Source organism: Zeus faber (assembly GCF_960531495.2).
Source record: "Zeus faber genome assembly, chromosome: 2".
In the NCBI taxonomy this organism is placed as follows: domain Eukaryota; kingdom Metazoa; phylum Chordata; class Actinopteri; order Zeiformes; family Zeidae; genus Zeus; species Zeus faber.
In genome coordinates, this window is record NC_137189.1 from 27,798,225 (window position 1) to 27,817,533 (window position 19,309).

Consider the following 19,309-nt stretch of genomic DNA (forward strand, 5'->3'; position numbering starts at 1 on the left):
AGAGCCTTCCAGAAGAGTACAATTATACAAATGATCGTATTTTGGTCAACCTGATTAAAATTACAACAGAATCCAAAAAACAAAATCTAATACAGCCACAGCAAAAAAATAAGTTCAAGGCCCCTCTTAATTTAAACCCACAGCAGCCCCAAGACGTGCTTCGAAGAGCTGAATCCCACGGCGTTTGTTCGCTGAAGCAGGGTCGGCTCTATTCGTTCCTTTGAGAGACAGATTTGCACCTCTGTCCACTCCGTCTCACGCTTTAAAAGTGTTAGATAGGCATTGCGTTCCTTCTGATCTGGATACCAGGTGCTTGAACCTCCACCTTGGAGGTGCCTGCGGTGTACTGGTAGCTGAGGGTCCAGCTTCTGGTTCCACAGGGGTAAAGGACTAGTGTGGCTTATTGACTCAACAAGTCAAGTGAGACTCACCAAGTGAGACTCACGTCTCTGTGGAATATGTGGTATCCCATGCAGCGATTGGGAACTCTGGAACCACCAGTCCTTGATGCACACATCTTACAGTTACAACGCTGGTAATTGAGACACAATGACCACAACCTGTAACTCATGTACCAATCCCCTGAACTAATTCTGCTAAAATGCAAGAACATTTCCTGTTTTACACTCAGTTTGCAGTTCTAAACCACACTTTTTTCCAAATACTACACACAATTCTCTACATTTGGCACAATCTTCATGAATAAAATCTCTTGCGTTCACATGGAACATTCAAAATGCTAAACTGAAACTGCCTTCCACACTGACTCTGCACATGGGCAAACACATGTTGCGCAATTGTTCAATTAGCAATCAGAACTTTACTGTAACAAAAGACCACAGGCGAACTCTTCATGTTTTGGAGCAATGGATGCCAACATAGGAGAGAGAGGCATAGCAAGAGCAGAAATGAGTGAAAAAAAAACGTTTTTTTTAACCCTAATTTGTCACGGCCACGGCCTCCTAGCCCCACTAGGGGCTGCTGATCTCCTATCATGGACAAGTCGCCCGGCGCTAAACCCTTCCTGGTCCCCTCTGCCACTCCTTCCTCCTGCACCTTCCCACACACCTGAGGTCCATCAATTATCAAAACCTGCAGTATTTATTCCCCGGTCTTCCATCCACTCATCGGCAGCTAATCTTACTCAGTTGGTACCGCTCGTGCCATCTAGTTCTGAGAATTTGTGTGTACAGTTCCTTTTCTCCCTTCCCCGTCCAAGCCATTCCCGCCTTGCCCTGCCTCGCCGAGCCTGGTTGCCTATTCCGCCGTCCAGAACCTGGATCCCGCCTTCATCGTCCACGCCATCCCTGCCCTGTCTGACCTCGTCCCTGACCAGGTGTACCGCCTTCCAGGACTTGTTAACCCGATCCTGCCCTACCGGGTCTTGTTAGAAATTATATGGCGCCTCTGGTTGGAAATATCTTTTTGTGACCGGTCGCGCACATGTTGCTCCTGTACTTTTCCGTTTGCGTCCATGTTGTTGTTCGTGTGCCTCTGGTTGGAGTCAGTTCTTTATGATCCATATGTCCTTTTGTGACCACTCGCTTAGATTACACTATATAAGGATCCAGGGAAGAAGAATCGAGGCTTCCAGGGGCTTCGAGGGTTTTCTACGGGCTGGGCTGGGACATGCCTGAGCTCGGCTCCTGGAGCCCGGGCTCAGACTTCGTGAACTGTGCCTGTTGCACTTTTTGATTCTGCCTGACAATAAATTTGACCAACTCCTAAATTTGTGTTAAGTCTTCTGATGGACACTCCAACCCATCAATGAACATGCGGAGAACCTCGAAGGTAATTGTTATACTTGAATTGATTAACAAAAGTTTCGTAATTGATTAAAACAGGTTAGAAAGGGTTTTTTTACAACAACTTGGTGATCCTTCGAGGAGGATATATTTTTCTCCGAACAATTGGTGATCCCGACGTGATGGGAAGGAGTTTAAATCAGAGGTCGTAAATACAAATTAATATTGTCAAAAGTGACGACAATGACATAATTACAATTTGTTTAAAACAAAAGAAAGTCACGGATATTGGAAGTTCCCTAAACAACATCCAGATCTGTCCAGACACTGAGACGCCTCATTTAAAAACAAGGTAAGCACAAACCTTAACAGAACTGTGCATATTGACTATCACGTAAAGACAGGACTGTCGTAGTTAGGTAAATGACGCCAGGTGAAAGAATGCTAGGTTTTAGGTATTCGAAGAAGCACTGGATTTTAGGTGAACGGGGGAAGATGAAGCTCCTTTAGACAGTATATAAGCACGCATTTAAGGGTGAAAAGCCCGGCATTTAATCATTAGTAATTGATTAAAGCAAGTTAGAACGGTTTTTCTACAACAACTGAACAACTTGTTGATCCTTCGAGGAGGAAATATTTTTCTCCAACAGTCTCACCCTTCGTCACGCCAGTGACTCAATAAAACTCGTTTGTTTTACCCAGTCTGCCAGATGTCTGTGCGTTTTGAGTCCCCCCCCCCCCAGGCCTGGTCGTAACATCATTTTACTGGAAGCAGAAGAACATCGACGTGCTTTGATTAGTTTCAGGAGTGGGACTCTTTGACGTCATCATCCGAAGTTATAAAAGTCCAAGCTTTGTTTCTATCAGAAATCACTCGCATCCAGCAACTTGCGCGCTGTGGACTGCATAGTGTTCGCAGACAACTCAAGCGGAGGCTACTAGGAAAAAAGGGTAGCTCATGCTGCGTTTTACAAAACCCCGAAAACTTAAATTGGCTACAGAAGGCGTTTTCGCACTGCAGGAAGTTCTAAGAACCTTGAGGAACTGTCTTTCTTTTGTGTCCGTACTGCGTCATCCAGGAGCGATCGTAATCTATAAAAACACAGTTCCTGAAGGATATTTAAACGAAACGACACAGCGGAAACATTCAGCGACGTAAGTACAATGCGATGTGTTTTACAGAATCTCGGAAACCTGTAATACGTGCCTAACATGACTAAACTGGACTCCATTGCTGCCTGCAGCTGTATTTATTATTAATTTTGTGAAGAGACTTATTTTGTTTATTTGCAGGTAGGGAATATCACTGTAAATGTGATAGAAAAGTATACAAATATAGCTAAATGAAATCAAAATGATCCCAATCCTATGATGTCAATCTTGATCCAAATTATTTGGACTTGATTACCTGATACGATCTTATTTCAAAGTGATCCCAATCCTGATTTTTGGTTTTCACAACTGCCCATTTACGGGATTTAATCCAACTCCTTGGCCCGGGAGAGCGTTTTAAAGTCTGGCTGACAAGCTGAAAAGCTTACAGGGAGGTGAAGCTGGAATCTCGGGGCTGAAGCCTCCTTCCAGCAGCTCATCTCTCTGAGCCACCAGGTCTTCTCCGCTGTGACTCTCTTCCTCAGAAGAAAAATTTGAAATCTGTATTTTAACCTATGACAAGAGTTCAAGAGCCTTGAAAGCGGCATCAGTCATAGGGAGGTTGAACCAGCCACCCCACACCCTCAAACATATCCTACAGTTTTGTTGCGCCACCAGGTCCTTCACGCAGCAGCTTTGAAAGATGGATTCAGACTGTTGGCTTTCAAGAACTGACCGCGATTTGAACCTTCTAGACCAGGGGTCTCAAACTCGAGGGCCAATTGAGGCCCGCAGGACGATATTTTGTGGCCCCCTACTTGACATCAAAGTTTAATGTTAGTGCAGCCTGCGCGTTTTTCTCACACGCACCTTTTTGCCGAGTCGTTGCGCTGGGTGTTTTATTTTTATTTTTTATCACTTACGGGTTACCATAACCCGTGACCGCTTCCGGTGGTGTTTGTTGACAAGTTAGCCAACGCGTTAGTCACTTGGTTGAAACGTGATTCCGGAGTGACACTAAGTGGAAGGAAAATATATCCTGTCACCCAGTGCAAGGTACAGAGGACTTAGGAAGTGGGCGGACTCAACAAGAGTAATCAGTGACCTGATAAAGACAGCATAGTGTTGCAATAGGAAAGGGAAAAGAAGTTGTACTTTTTTTTTTTTTTTTTTAGAATACTTGAAACCCTTTCTTTGTGGAATACTTGATGCGGCCCAGCCTCACCCCGACTCTACCTCCAGCGGCCCCCAGGTAAGTTGAGTTTGAGACCCCTGTTCTAGACCGAAGTCGCCATCGAGCAGTTCGTCGCTCTGAAAGTCTTCTCAGCTGTGGCGCTGTCCTCCAGTCGTCTGGTAGTTTGCTGGTGGTTTTGAGTGCCGGTGAGAGAGCAGTGATTGCCACTGGGTGGGGGCCAGCCGAGGGTGGAGGGGATGAAGCCAATGCAGGCAAAACTGTAGTTCAGCATTAGACCACTAGATGTTGCATCTATGGGAGGCGCTAGTTTGGTCATGTATCCATCCTTTCCAATTCCTCTCCAGATGTTGCCCTCAGATTAAACCGACATTTTATTGACCTTTTATCACTTTATTGACTGATTAGCTTCCGAGTTGTGAGAATCAAAACCCTTTTTGTTTTTCACCTCAAGAGAGCAGCTCGACTGACTCCCTGCAATGATGGTCAGTCAGTTATTAGTGTCCTGATTCAGAACGTTACTTTTGCCGACCAGTAACCGTGCTGAAAGCTGACGTAAGAGACTAGAAACAGGAAGTTACAGGAACTTCAGGATGGAAGTCGCTTCCTGCTGGCAACCTGCCGCAGTGGCGCAAAGTTCCACTCTTCACGAGTGACTCAGTAAAAAGATCTCGTTTTCCGACTCTTCGTTCGGCGGCGTGACGAAGAGTCGGTTCGTGAATGGAATTCTCATGAGGATTATTTTGAATATGTCAATATTAATCATTTAGGAAGACTGCAATGAGTGAATCAGTCACATTCGATTTGAGTTATGCCAAACGCCCTAACTCTTTTTTTCTCACATGAATGTCATGCTCGGTAATAACTATCTGTGCGCCGGCCGACGATTCACTGCGGGGCTTGATTCGTTCACTACGAACAAATCGTTTGCGAGTCTTGCGCCACTAACCCGCTGTAGCCAGTACTGTACTGTACTAAATGTGCACGACAGCACTATGACACGATCACCACAACATTAACATTCTTTTTTTTTTTTATCTACTTTTCAGATACGAAAAAGTATACATTTAAAAAAAAAAAAAAAAAAAAAAAGTTCAGGCTGAAACGTTTTCCCCACTGGAATGCACTGGAGCCCCGTGAGAAGCTGCGGCGGAGTGGTACGTTCCTCAACGGTAAGTGAAGCCGTTTGCTATTTCGAGCGTGGACCCCGCGTGGTTCCGCTTCCTCGGGAGCGGCGCCGCTGAGCAGGGCGGGTTAATGCGTCGGGCTCCACGGCCCGGCTTAACGAGCCGCCTGATTGGAGCCCCGGGCCCTCGACGCTAATTAGCCGATAATCTGCCGCTAAGTGGTCACGGCCAATTTCCACGGCAGGCGTTTGGCTCAGCTGCTTCGGGCTTTTCACAGAGAGATTAACGTCCCCCCCGCCCACACACACACACACACACACACACACACACTGAAACAAAACCTGGATCCGGTAATCACCGGATTTACGACTTTTTACGGCGATTTTACTCCACCTCTCTACTCCACCCTTACCCTACCGCTGCTCTACTGTACCTCTACCCCTACTCTCAGTCCCTACTTCTGCTCTTTCCCACTTCCCTCCACCTCAATTCTACCTCCACCTCTCTAGTCCACATCTGCTTTGCATCCGTTCTACTTCTATTCTCCACCTCAGCCGTCTCTCCCACCAACTCCCTCTACTCCACTCTACAGGGAACAGTTAATCAATATCTTCACGAAAATATCTGATAGGATATGATTTTGTCGATATCATACAACCCAATCCAAGTGTCTATTTATTTGTTTTCAATGGTGTGTGTGTGTGTGTGTGTGTGTGTGTGTGTGTGTGTGTGTTAGACATGTTTGGACCATTGTGAAATCCCCTCGTTTTTCGTTTTCCAAATCTTACTCCATCGCTCAAGATTCAAGAGGTTATTTTGTCACATACATACACGTTTTATTTTATAAAAAATACATACAGAAATACATAGCCACAGTGAATACTTTTCCCCCAACCAGACATGTGGCCCGGTAACAGGGTCTCCTGTCAGGGGGTCCTTAAGCCCCTTTAACACCCAGGGAGCGTCTTCAAGTGCCCATCTCCTGTTTTAGCAGCAGCTTTGAAATCACAAATCAGGAAACAAAGTTTTGAAACAAAGCTGTGACGAGTGAACGGCGACGGAACTCTGGCGTTAATCATTAAAATTATACAAATGATTCCACTTTATTCCATAAATATATGTATTTAGTATATAAATACAGTATATCTACTGCTATATTTTGATACAAATCTGAATATAACTCTTTAGAATTGTGACTTTAAAATGTATTTTCATTCTCACAATTATGAAATTAGAGTCGAAATTCTCAGAATTCTGCATAATTTTTTTTTACTTTGTTTATTCGCAGAATTACAAGATTTACATCAGACCTATGATTTACATCTTGGAATGATGATTTTATAATCTTAATCAAACCAGCATTCTGACTTTAAAAATACGATTTTAATCTCAAGAGCCGGACATTAATCCCAGACAAATCATTCCTTATGTCCCTCATCCACCTCCTTCCCCAGCTAAGGCTCCAAAGGAACCACTCTCTCATAAATCATATTATTCTCCTCGAGGCATCATAAAACATCATAAAAAGACGTCAACGTCGATCCGGGCCGTGGACCTCAGTCTTCTCAGGGAGCAGTTGGTCCCACAGAGTCCAACCTCCTCCTTGTAGCGCCCCGTCAGGGTGTTGGCCCGGCGGGTCAGCTTGGCCAGCACCGCGTGCAGTCCGTTCAGGTGGTAGTGGAACTGTTTCTCCAGGTCCAGATCATCGTCCTCCCGGTCCTGGTCCTGGTTCTCGGTCTTAGACCCTCCACTGACCCGCTCGCCCTGAAGGACCCCGCACTCGATGCCGTTGCGGATGGACTTTAGCTGCAGGTACGAGCCATACATGTCCCTGTCCTGAACTCCAACCTCGTCCCCGACCCCATCCTGTAGGTCCAGGACCATGGAGTCCTTAGTTGACGGCAGGTCCCGCAGGAGGTTCGGCACCATCACCGTCTGGTCCATGTTGTTGACAGCGCCGATGAATCGGCTCATGGCGCTGAAAAGTGAGTTATTTTTCCGGTGGGAGTCCGAGACCTGCATCATGGTGGTGGGACCGGCAGGAACCAGTAGGAACCAGGAGGAACCAGTGGATGAATGAAGATGGTGGTGGATGAAGAAAAAGATGGTGGCCTTCCCCACTTGATGAAACTGAGCCTCTGAAAGCTCCTTAAGGGATCAACACTGAGGCTGAGCTCACGTCTTCCTGCAGCTTGAGGGGGAGAGCGAATCTGTGGGATCTCCGCCCCGGAGGAAGCAGGCAGGAAGCAGGAAAGAACAGGATGACCCACGAGGGACCAGGAGAAACCAGGAGGGACCAGGAGGAGCTCGGAGGGCCTGGTAGGAAGCAGGAGGGAACAGGAGGAAGCAGGACCTGTTTACCTGGCTTTCTCCTCCGGCAAACAAATAGCAGCAGGGCCGACGGCCTGGAAACACAGAAATTACACAATTTTGACTCACTTTTACGGTTAACTTCCAGATAAATGTTAGGACTAAAACCAACTTAAAAATAAAATAAAACCTCCTCCCATTACAGTCCACTTGAGCACTCTGCACAAAGTTAATGAGCGAGAAAACCTTAAAGTTAAAGGAGACTTATTACTAATGCCGATGTCCGACTACAGGATTTTAGCCTGATTTTCCATTTGCCAACAGGTTTTTGGAGATCGTCGAGCAAAGCCAAAGAGGAAAATTAAAGCACGCTGCTGTGTGGTGCGAACTGCTCAAAGCGCAATACAACTGCTTCAGAGCGCTCACCAATGGCTCGCAGACGCCGGCGAGATATCAAGCAGGTTTAATATCTGGTCCCCCTGTCACCGATCAGTCAAAGAAGTGTGAAACCACAACGACTTCAAGGTTCCCGATCACAAGACAGGAAGTTGTGTCATGTGAACAGTACAGCAATCTGACAACTTTGTCGTGTCCATGGCATTAGTGTGCTGGCAACAAGATCTTATTTTAAGTACTTGCTTTTAGTAGTTTTTGAGCAGCTACAAAAAAATAAAAATTCAGGGCCAGCACACTTTCAATGTGCATTTTTTCCAGGAATTCTTCAGTATTCATTATACCAGTATCATTATTATTCTCTTTATTCTAACTAATGAGTTGAGTTAATGAGAGTAACATTAAATAATATGGATTATTGCTATTTTCTCTTGTTAATATATTCTAATATAGATCATAGAGATCTGTTAAAATAAGTAACCTTAGATCATTGACATTTCCTTTGATTTTGTTAATATATACTTAGATAGATCATTAATATAATATATTAGTCAATTAACTATATAAGTCTATATTAACAAAATAAAAGGTAACATAAGTAAATTATACACATTAGAGATCTCTCCTCTAAACTAATACACTGTAAGTAACATTAGATAACAGATTATTATAATTCTCTATTCTCTAGTTTGTAGATAACATTAAATTATCGTAGATTGTTACTTTATTATTATTCATATTATTATCTTTTCTATAGTTAATACGTTATTCTTACTTTGCAGATGGTTGCAGTGCTGGAACTGTTGGCTGCAGTTGAAGCTTTGGGCTGCAAGATAAAGGTCAGGGTTGCCAGGTTCTGTTATCGTTTCCAGCCCATTAACAGCTCAAACCGACTCAAAGGTACTAAAGCAATAATCATCATCATCATAATAATCATAATCTTAACCTTTATTTGATATTGCCATGCAACTAAAGTAGTTTATATTATATTAATTGCAGGTAGGAGAGCTTTAAGTGTACATTTTAAGTTGAGAAAAGCTAGAAAATATATAGGTTTGGCATTTTAAAACCTTTCAAAGTTGATCCAATAACTCCAATCTAATATATATATTCTTCCGGTGTAGACTGGCAAACTGGATTATGAAAAAATATATCTTTAAAAATAAATGATGGCAAGTGTGTCAAAAGTTTAGCCCTTATATGGTCAAGGCCCCACCCCCGCAACCGTACGATACCGTTGAACTAGTTGAACAAGCCCAATATGTACAAAGATTAGACACTTTGTTCAGCTATAGAAGGGATAGTTGTGATGTCACGAACACATCACTTGATGATGCCCAGCCCCCCAGGTTCCCCATCTGGGGTTAGGCTATCAAGGGTGTTTCCATGACGACGACGAGTTAGAAGCGTGTGGAGAGGGCAGAAAAAATTCTTACATATATAATTGCCGATACTTTCCACAAAGTAATATGGCACTATTCTCGATCAACATTTTTCAGCCATAATATGTTAAAATGAGGAATATTAGTAAGTGTGTTTAATAATTGGAATATCACATTTAACAATTATCCTCTCTGCTTTAGTACAGAAAGTGGTGGCTCTCCATAACCAAAAACTCTGCTCTTGTCATTCTACAGGTCGTCCACAAGACAAAGTTATTGCAGCAGTTCTTGATGATTGAAGAATTAATAAAGAGCTGCGTTGCAGGTTGAGAACTTGGACTCCACTTGCAGACTAACCCTGTCCTGAATGCAATGGCATACAAATACTGTGTTGTACGCTCAGCATGCTGACAGCACAGGTTAGAAATAAATAAATAAATAAATAAATAAATAGATAAAAACAGATAAAATTTTAAAAAAAAGTACAGAAAGTAGTGTACACCATCAATATAGTAAACCTAAAAAATAAACGAACAAACTTTCATTGGAACAGTGCAGGTGATTCCCAAACAGGCATTCAAAAGGGCAGATAATCTGAGCCTAGCAGAGATAAGTCATCTATGAGCTCAGAACAGGTCCTTCTTAGGAAGTACTGTGAATGGTAGAAATGTCTCTGTGAGCAAAAATATTGTAAATACAATGTTGCAAGCCTTGTTATTTAACCTTATGGGGTGGTGCAACATTATTATTATTATTATTATTATTATTATTTATTATTATAAATATAGCTGCAGGCAGCAATACACAGGGTCCAGTTTAGTTGTGTTAGATACGTATTACATTTCTCCGGATTCTGTGCAATGGCAACGGACCATGAACCACCGTGGATTCATATAGTATTGGTTTGTGATGTCACAAAGTGACTGTGTTCTCAATGTAATGCAGATGTTCTTTAATTTCTGGTGAGTTTGTAGTTTAATCAATATTTCCTGATACAAATGTAGACCGGTGTGAATCAAACTTGGACGACAACATGTATGAAACGTTCCCATTGTTGTCTGGGTAAAATACTGGGAAACATTTTGCTTCATTGGTTTCCATCTCTAATAATGGTGCAGGGTTGTTCCCTTCTGCTGCTGACAACATGTCATCAAAGTGCTGCTCTAATACTTCCTGTACAATATCAACTGGTTGGAAACATGTGTCCATAAACATAACATGTTTATCATCAATGTTTCATCAATATTTTCATCTGCTGAATTTAAATCTGTATTTTCAATATGATCGATGCACATAGATTCCTTATAGTTGTTTGATGTTTACGGATCTTAAATTTTGGAAAAAGGATTATTCCATTAATTGTTCAATTCTACACCCTTATACCACTTGTTATTCTCAAATACGGCAATGCTGACTTTTTCGGCATCTGGAACAATAACAAAAACAAACTTTATTACTTTACATAACAATAATAAATGTTCTTTTACAATTGTTTAATCCAGTTTAATAGATTACTTGTCTATTTTGAAATGCAGACAGCATTTATGGAATTAATATGAATTTGACATTAGAATTATTATGGACGAACTTTTAATTATCACAAAAACTTACCTGCCTTTGTCTTTTCATTGAAATCTGCTAGGCTCAGCTGTAGGAAACTGTTTATACATGACTTTTCTTTAAAACAACTGTTTATTTTTTACTTTAAACCAAACTTTGTCATTGCTACACGTTAGTTTTGTGTATGTAATTGTGATGATACGCTCTGTGATTATACGGGGATGTTTGTAGCGGACCGAGGGAATCTTTCTGACCGTGTCGGACCAGACGTCACTGAAAATTGCGGATTCTTTCTTTAATCGCCCCCCTTTTGCAGGAGCAGACGGGCTCGGGTTGGGAGGAGGGCGAATTGAGGTTCTAGTTGTTTGAGGAAGACCCGCCGCATCAGATCCTGGGGCGTCATCCCCGCTGCGGGCTGCCGAGCGGAGGGCGGAGGAAGCGCCAGCGCTCCTGCTTTACAATTGGCTGTTCATGTCACATGGTTGATTCTCTGCTCTATACTATTGGCTGTTTATGTTGTGTCTTTGTAGGTAGAGGAAAATGTCATAAATGTATCATCGTTATCATGGAAGGGTTTTTTTGTGAAAATTATCGAGATTGTTTAATCGCCCAGCCCTACCATGAAATGAGTCGCACGTCAGTGGTTTCGAGTGGATGTGGTGACAAATTTTTAAGGACTTAAGGCCAACTGAATATTTTGGGTCATTTATTTGGTTTTTCACTAATATCTGCTCCATATGTGGATCACTTTGGATGAACTCACTAGATGCTTGTGAGATACCAGTTTAAACTACGCCTCAACCGTGTTCTTATCTTATGCCGAAGTATGTCTTCCAGATACTGGTTAGCCTCTAATATCAATCGAAATGTTTTTTTTGCTGATATCTGCTCCATGTGTGGATCGATTTGGATGAAACTTCAAACACAAGATGTTTGCGACAATACGGTTCAAACGAGACGTAAACCGTATTGGTGTGTTATGCCGAACTTGGTGTTCCAGATAGTTTTAGGCTTCAAAATTCCGATAATTTTCGCCAGCCCTACAGGCTGGACCCCAAATGGTCATTGCACTAATAATAAATATAACTATAGGCAGCAATACGCAAGGTCCAGGATAGTTGGTAGGGGTGGGCGAGTCGATACCAAGTAATACCATGGCAGAATCCCCAACATCGATATATATAAGTGCTAGTGCTAGTTATTCGATCATTTAGCTTATCTCAGCAATAAGAGTCAACACACATTTCTTTACAAAAAACAAACATAAATAAATGGGCTCTTAGACGGGAGGCGGCTCCCATCATTCACAGAAGCTTACGGAAAGGATCTCCCGTTCACCAAGCGAACAGTGACCTTTGAGTGTCCTTTGGATCTCTACAGAGCTGCTGGGTGAGTCATACTGCAAATGTCCAACTGTCCTGCGTGTGTGTGAATCTACACCTGCATAAGATGATCCCTGCTTAATAATTGCACATGTATTGCCAGTTATTGTTAATAAGCATGTGTCATCTCACCAGTGATCTCTGAATGGCTTTACCAATTGGCATGGCTATATTTCCGAATGCAAAGTCCTAATTTTCTACACCAGTCACCACTTCAGCATATGTTAATGCAAATATTGTCTTACAGAAGTTATGGAATATAATCTCTTCCTAAAATATTGTCTTTTATTCGACCAGACATTTTCATGTCCTGATAAAGGCTAGTTCCTTCTATCATGTCAAAACATTTTGGGTCTTGCTCTTAAGTACAGTACTGCCGTACTGATCTTGGAGTCTCCAAACCGTGTTGAAATGAGCCTCTTAAAACTGAGATGTGTGCAATGTCAACAGGTATATTTAAAGGAACTTCATCTGTATTAAATGTGTTCTGTATTTAACTTCTGTAGGTGTTTTTCCAGTTGTTCATTCTCAGTTTTTTGCAGTCTTTACTTTAGCGTTTTGTCCTTTGAGACATCTGGAAGGGAACCCAAAAACACAAAAAGAATGAAAATATTTAAAAACATACACAATAAATACATGTTATTGTATTATGTCATTGCTTATAGTTATTGTAACCAATAATTATAATTCAGGAAGTTTGTAAACATTGATATCTCTGAAATGTATATCTATTCTGACAGTGACGTTATTGGGTTTTTATTTTGTAGAACTTACTCTGGTGCGTGTCGGTTGTCCTCAGAAGCGTATATATTTATAGTGTTTAATACGCTGCGCTTTGTTTAATCCAATTGTCTTCTGGTAATACTTCAACTGAATTTTTATTCATACATCATATAGTTTAATAGTAATAAAATAATACCTGTCACTTTTGTATGTTTAAGAGTTTAAATATTATATTCCTATAGTTAAAGTCCAATCACCACTATATCTGTGTGTCACTGGACTGCAGTGCTGTCCCGTGATCTGTGTACTCCGTCAACTTGCACATCCCTTGCCCCCGTATATTGACTGCTACTCTGCTCCGATTGTTTTTTGTTTTTTGCTGGTCCAAAAGGTCCAAATTGTGATTTCTTTGATCGTTTATTCGGAGGTTTATTTACGTAAGCTTACATAGATAGTTTTAGTAAAGCTGTAGACTAAATTGAATGTACACATTTTTTGCCTTTCCAATTTAATAAGAATATGAATATACACTGTAAACCATACCATACCATACCACAACACCATACCTACACCGCCATGCCAACTTTGGTCCCATATTTAGTAGTGAGAAAGTTGGCAACCCTAGTTGCAGCATACATCGGTGTGTGGCGCCATCTTGGTGAGGTTGCGATTGTTGATCACAAACTTCCACAGTACTGAACCAATCTGGCTCACACTCGAACGCCAAGTAGGAACTGCACCAAATACATATCTTCTACCGTTTTACAGCAAACTTGGAGGCTTTACCCAAGTTTTTTAAACGGGATAAACGCACTAAAAATAGGTGATTGACACCTTTCCCATTGCCAGGAGAAATGGCTTCTTTTTTTTGTGACATGTCATAAACACGGCGGAAAAGGTACGTGTCATGTTTCTAGTGTGATTGAGACAATAACTTAAACAACATAAAACTGTAAAACTTGGTATATAAGAAAACCTCTCATTACCCACAGACCCAGACTGTTCCCTCCGTTCCTGCAAAAGAGCTCAAAAGAGTCGGATCGTTTGTGAATGAGCCATCACTACAATCTTAGCAGTATGGAGTATCCATGCCCACACTCGTGCACCGTCAGCGGTCACTGGTCCTCATCCAGTTCCAGAGACCCGCTTGGGGCGGTGCTGGAGTGGCTCGTAGCCAGGTGGGGAGCGTGGGGGGTTCTCCGCTGTGGTCCCCACGGAGGTCCCCACACTCAAAACATTTCATGGTCCTCACGTGAAAAAAAAGTAAATAACTTCTGATTATGGATTCTAAATTGGATAGGAAATTTTTGATTGATACACGAATATTCCTGTCTATTTGCGCCAACATCCGGAATGTGCCTCATGTTGCTTCCATCAGAGCTGATCGGAGCCGATAAAAACCTGTCTTTTTCAGGGTAATTTGACCCAGGACTGAAACCCGGGTGTAACCTTTCCCACTAATGAAAATGCTGGATGTTAGCGGGTGTTACCGGGTTTTTTGGAGCAGTGGGAAAGTGGTATTTTGTCCGTGGGTTCGCCGGATCCATGACATCCATGAAGTTATCACATCAGTTATGTTACGTGCCGCCATCTTGGTGAGGTCCCGATTGTTAACCAATCACGACACTGCATGCAAAAAAACTGAACTGATGGAGGGTTAAAGTTTAGAAAGACAGACTGTTGTGCTCAATAAATGTTACAATTTTTTCTAATAATATAGCCTATATTTTTTAAAAACATGTCAAATTTTTCCAAAATTAGAATGAGACAAAATAAAAGTTGTCAACACAGTAATCCCAACACAACTCTCTTTTTCTAAACAATTAGGCTACAGCATAAATATTTGTCCAGTAAAAAAAAAAAAAAAAAAGGCTCTCTCTCTGAGGACTGTTCTTCTTTTGCAGGCTGGTCCTCTTGTTCGGTTGTTGACCACTCGCTCGTTGCTGAAGTTGAAGCAGCAAACAAATAACATTTATTTGTCTCAACCAGCATTAAGCTACTTCACTCCAGTCTTGTTCAAACAATGCAATTTTTCCCTTTCTTTTTGTTTGTTTGTTTGTTTGTTTGTTTGTTTCCCCCCCCCAATCGTTCTTTTCTTTGGAGTTATTTATTTAAGCTCCTGATCAAGAACCCGTGTGTTGGGACAGCTGCGCTTCTCTGTCAGTCAGCTTCGAACACTCTAGATGCCGGTTGGTCACATGGCAGTGATTCATCACCACATGCATACAGTAGAAAATGCACAAACAGGGTATACTCCGTTTGATACACGCAAATAGGCTACGTCACACCTAAACATGTAAATCCTTTTATCTATCTATCTATCTATCTATCTATCTATCTATCTCATTATTAGTTTGACCAGGTTACTGTTGGTGCTGCAGCAAGACGGGCAAACTCCCTCAACATAAGCCAACATCCACAAGCTGTACCCATCACAGTAATATATGTGTAGTTCTCTGTATCAGGGAAGAAATCAGGGGTGGAGATCACCCACCAGCAGGTCTCCCTGAGACCGAGTTTGGCCACCACATTACACAAGGTGCAGGGGCTGACGGTGCAGCGGATTGTGGTGCTCATGCAGGACAGGATGTCAGATGGCCAGTGCTATGTGGCTATCAACAGGGTGCCGTCTCTTCGAGGTCTGTTTCCACTCAATTTCGACAGGAAGAAATTGAAATCCAGTAAGAGTTAGAACGGATGAGGACGAGACGTGCAGTTGTGCACATTTCGCAAAGAACTTGAAGCAGCACTGAATACAGACCCCCGGGCCTCTACTCATAGCTGTTCAAAATATCCGGTCTTTACCTGCCACCATGCAGGTCTTCTGCGCCTACAGTACCATTCCTGGAGGAGTGCTCAGCGGTGTGCCAGGTGAAAGAGCAGCTTACTTTAACAGGTTAATTCAAAACTTACCTGGGCGCACAGAAAGAGATATCATCCATAAAAAAAACAAAAAAACATAAAATGCTGTCAAAGTAGCTCAATTTAGCGTGAAAGTTCCGAACCTGGCAACCCGACTTGGGTGGGTTGCCAAAGCTCCGCCCTCATCATACTCAGCCAATCACAGCGCAGAGTCGCGCCGTCCAGCGCAAACCTAGGTGTACGATAATGACGCCATTTTAGTCCATATTGCATTTAAAAAAACAAACAAACAAAAACAAACAAACAAGCCGGCGCTGCTGTTGGCGCCCTCGGAGTGGCGCAGGTGGTCGGGGTGGTTGCTCGGAGCCGGTCCCCACTCAGTTTCCAATGCCTCCTCGGTTGGAGCCAGGTGGAGGGCCACCACCCAGTTCCGCTTGACTAGCCGCACCCCGCACACCACACCCGACAGCTGTGCCCGCACAGTGCAAGGGCCACACCGCTGGCTCGACAGCCGGAGGGGGCACCGCCGGCCTTGGGGGGCGGCCCGCACACCAAGTCGACCCGGGTGCGTGTCCAAACACAAACGCTGCGGGAGAGCAGAGTAAGGCAAACACAGCGCTGATGTTTGGACACGAACACAAACTGGACAGGGTGGTGGCCCTCCACCGTGACCGGCTCGCTCCCTTCCGTCCCCTGGCTCCAATCGAGGAGGTAGCGGCTCCGAGCAACCCCTCCCTAATCCCGTCACTGTTTCCGAGGAAGGGGCCGGCTGGCGGGGCCGGCTGGCCCTCCTTCTCTCCGCCGGTTTTTTAATCTGCGAGGTAACAACGCTCCATTCATCTGCGTGTCACACGTGGGAATAACGGCATTATGAAATTAAAGTCCGCTCAAATGAATAGAAGTAGTCTTTTGAAGGACGTCCCTTTAAAAAAAAATAAAACAAAAATAATTTATTTATTTCTGGATTCATTTCATAGATATATTTATTTATTTCATAGGCATACTTATCCATTTATTTAATATTGACAAAAATGGCATTCCATACATGATGTTTACTTCATGTAAAACTTTGTCTTACCCCAAACTGGGGTCCGTGGCCCACATACATATACACACACACACACGCACGCACAGGTACATCTCATAAAATTTGAATATCGTGAAAAAGTTCTATATTTTTTGTCACTCATTTCAGAAAGTGAAACCCATATATTATATAGATTCATTACATGCAGAGTGAAATATTTCAAGCCTTTATTTCTTGAAATTTTGATGATTGTGGCTATAGAGCATGAAAACCTTAAAATGTAGTGTCTTCAAAACCCTATTCAGCTAATGAACTCCAAACGCCTGCAAAGGTTTCCTGAGCCATGAAGTGGTCTCTCAGTCTGGCTCAGTAGGCTACACAACCATGGGGAAGACTGCTGACTTGACAGGTGTCCAGAAGACAGTCATTGACACTCTCCACAAGGAGGCTAAGCCACAAAAGGTCATTGCTAAAGAAGCTGCTTGTTCACAGAGCGCTGTATCGAAAGCATATTCATAGAAAGTTGAGTGGAAGGAAAAAGTGTGGGAGGAAAAGGTGCACCAGCAAAAGGGATAACCGCAGCCTTGAGAGGATTGTCAAGCAAAATCCGTTCAAGAATTTGGAGGAGCTTCACAAGGAGTGGACTGAGGCTGGAGTCAGCGCATCAGGAGCCACTACGCACAGACCAATCCTAGGCACGGGCTACAAATGTCGCATTCCTCGCGTCGAGCCACTCCTGAACCAGAGACAGCGACAGAAGCGTCTTACCTGGGCTGTGGAGAAAAAGAACTGGACTGTTGCTCAATGGTCCAAAGTCCTCTTTTCAGATGAAAGCAAATTTTGCATGTCACTTGGAAATCAAGGTCCCAGAGTCTGGAGGAAAAGTGGAGAGGCACAGAATCCACATTGCTTGAAGTCCGGTGTGAAGTGTCCACAGTCAGTGATGATTTGGGCTGTCATGTCATCTGCTGGTGTTGGTCCACTGTGTTTTCTGGAGTCCACAGTTAACACAGCCATCTACCAGGAAATGTTAGCGCACTTCATGCTTCCTTCTGCTGACAAGCTTTATGGAGATGCTGATTTAATTTTCCAGCAGGACTTGGCACCTGCCCACACTGCCAAAGGTACCAAAAGCTGGTTCAATGACCATGGTGTTACTGTGCTTGATTCGCCAGCAAACTCGCCTGATCTGAACCCCATAGAGGAAGATGAGACACCAGACCCAACAATGCAGATGACCTGAAGGCTTCTATCAAAGCAACCTGAGCTTCCATTACACCTGAGCAGTGCCACAGGCTGATCGCCTCCATGCTGCGCCGCATTGATGCAGTAATTCATGCAAAAGGAGGCCCAACCAAGTATTGAGTGATAGAAATGAACGTACTTTCAGAAGCCTGACATTTCTGTTAAAAATATCCTTTTGTTATTGATCTTATGTAATATTCTAATTTTCTGAGACACTCAATTTTGGGTTTTCATTATCTATAGCCACAACCATCAAAATTTAAAGAAATAAAAGCTTGAAATATTTCACTCTGTGTAATGAATCTATATAATATATGGGTTTCACTTTCTGAAATGAGTGACAAAAAATATTGAACTTTTTCATGATATTCTAATTTTGAGATGTTTGTGTGTATTTTCTATTAGTATGTTTAACATAAAACAATTATTTGAAATTGTTTTACACTGTTCCCGCTAATATACTTACTCAACCCCAACCATGAGTGAGAGTTTTATTTTTGAGATTTGACATGTTTTTTCAATCTAAGTTAAACATTAAAAAGGTACTTTATTACAGGCAAAATATAAATTTTGTGTTTTGTTGAAGTTATATACTAGTCACAAAAAGATAGGGATATTCGGCTTTCAGGTGAAATTTCAGGATGAACCTAAAATGCACTATAACCTTTACAGGTGAACTTAATTTGACCTTCTCTAAACTTTTGAATGCACATGTCCAACTGTTCAATGTTTCAGTACTTTTTGCACAACTTGCTGTTCCCTAACAAGGAGCTGAACTGTAAAATTCACAACAGGTGTTTGATCCATGAATCGACCAATACATTTCCTGGTTCAATTAGAATTGGTATTTAAACCAAAGTCCTCTTCATCATGCTGTTCACATTTTGACATCATGAGACTAAGACAACACCTAACAACTGATCAACAGTACCTCACCATTGTGAGGCTTCAAACAGGATGTTCTCAGAGGGAAGTGGCCACTGAGCTTAGAGTGTCACAGAGCGTCATCAGCAGCTTGCAACAGAGATACAGAGACACTGGAAGAGTCACAGAAAGGCATAGAAGTGGACGTCGTTTGGCCACATCCCACACTGATGAGCGCTTCATTGTGAACAGGCACTCAACTCCAGGCACATTTAAGGGAGGTGAGAGGCACCCAAGTGTCACATCAGACCATTCGAAACCGTTTACATCAGCGTGGTCTGCGTGCGAGACGACCTGCAAGGGTACCTGACCACACCACCAGGCACAGCCATCATCGTCTTGCAC

General features: G+C 42.7%; 1 protein-coding gene and 2 long non-coding RNA genes across 5 annotated transcripts; 2 read left to right on the forward strand and 1 right to left on the reverse strand.

Moving 5' to 3' along the window:
• Positions 1-2,613: 2,613 nt before the first annotated feature.
• LOC307245061 lies at positions 2,614-8,312 on the forward strand. 2 transcript variants are annotated; one of them, XR_013844663.1, is made up of 4 exons: positions 2,614-2,900; positions 4,013-4,089; positions 5,079-5,201; positions 7,791-8,312. It is a non-coding gene; the product is annotated as an uncharacterized lncRNA (long non-coding RNA). The 2 variants fall into 2 exon arrangements; XR_013844664.1 differs by lacking the exon at positions 4,013-4,089.
• Positions 6,336-17,602, reverse strand: LOC307245041 (mid1-interacting protein 1-B-like). Of its 2 annotated transcripts, none has more exons than XM_080020452.1 (2): positions 17,564-17,602; positions 6,336-7,561 (listed from the first exon to the last, which is right to left on the reverse strand). In XM_080020452.1, exon 2 carries the CDS (start codon positions 7,179-7,181, stop codon positions 6,675-6,677), a length of 507 nt encoding a protein of 168 aa, XP_079876578.1. In that variant the 5' UTR covers positions 7,182-7,561; positions 17,564-17,602; the 3' UTR covers positions 6,336-6,674. The 2 variants fall into 2 exon arrangements, with proteins under 2 accessions (XP_079876578.1, XP_079876577.1); XM_080020451.1 differs by lacking the exon at positions 17,564-17,602 and adding an exon at positions 15,820-15,916.
• Positions 8,638-13,065, forward strand: LOC307245071. The gene is made up of 3 exons (XR_013844665.1): positions 8,638-8,759; positions 9,497-9,566; positions 11,118-13,065. It is a non-coding gene; the product is annotated as an uncharacterized lncRNA (long non-coding RNA).
• Positions 17,603-19,309: the final 1,707 nt, after the last annotated feature.

Bases quoted from the DNA above. Each gene is read 5' to 3' on its own strand.
- LOC307245041 (XM_080020452.1), bottom strand. From the start codon at position 7,181: ATGATGCAGGTCTCGGACTCCCACCGGAAAAATAACTCACTTTTCAGC.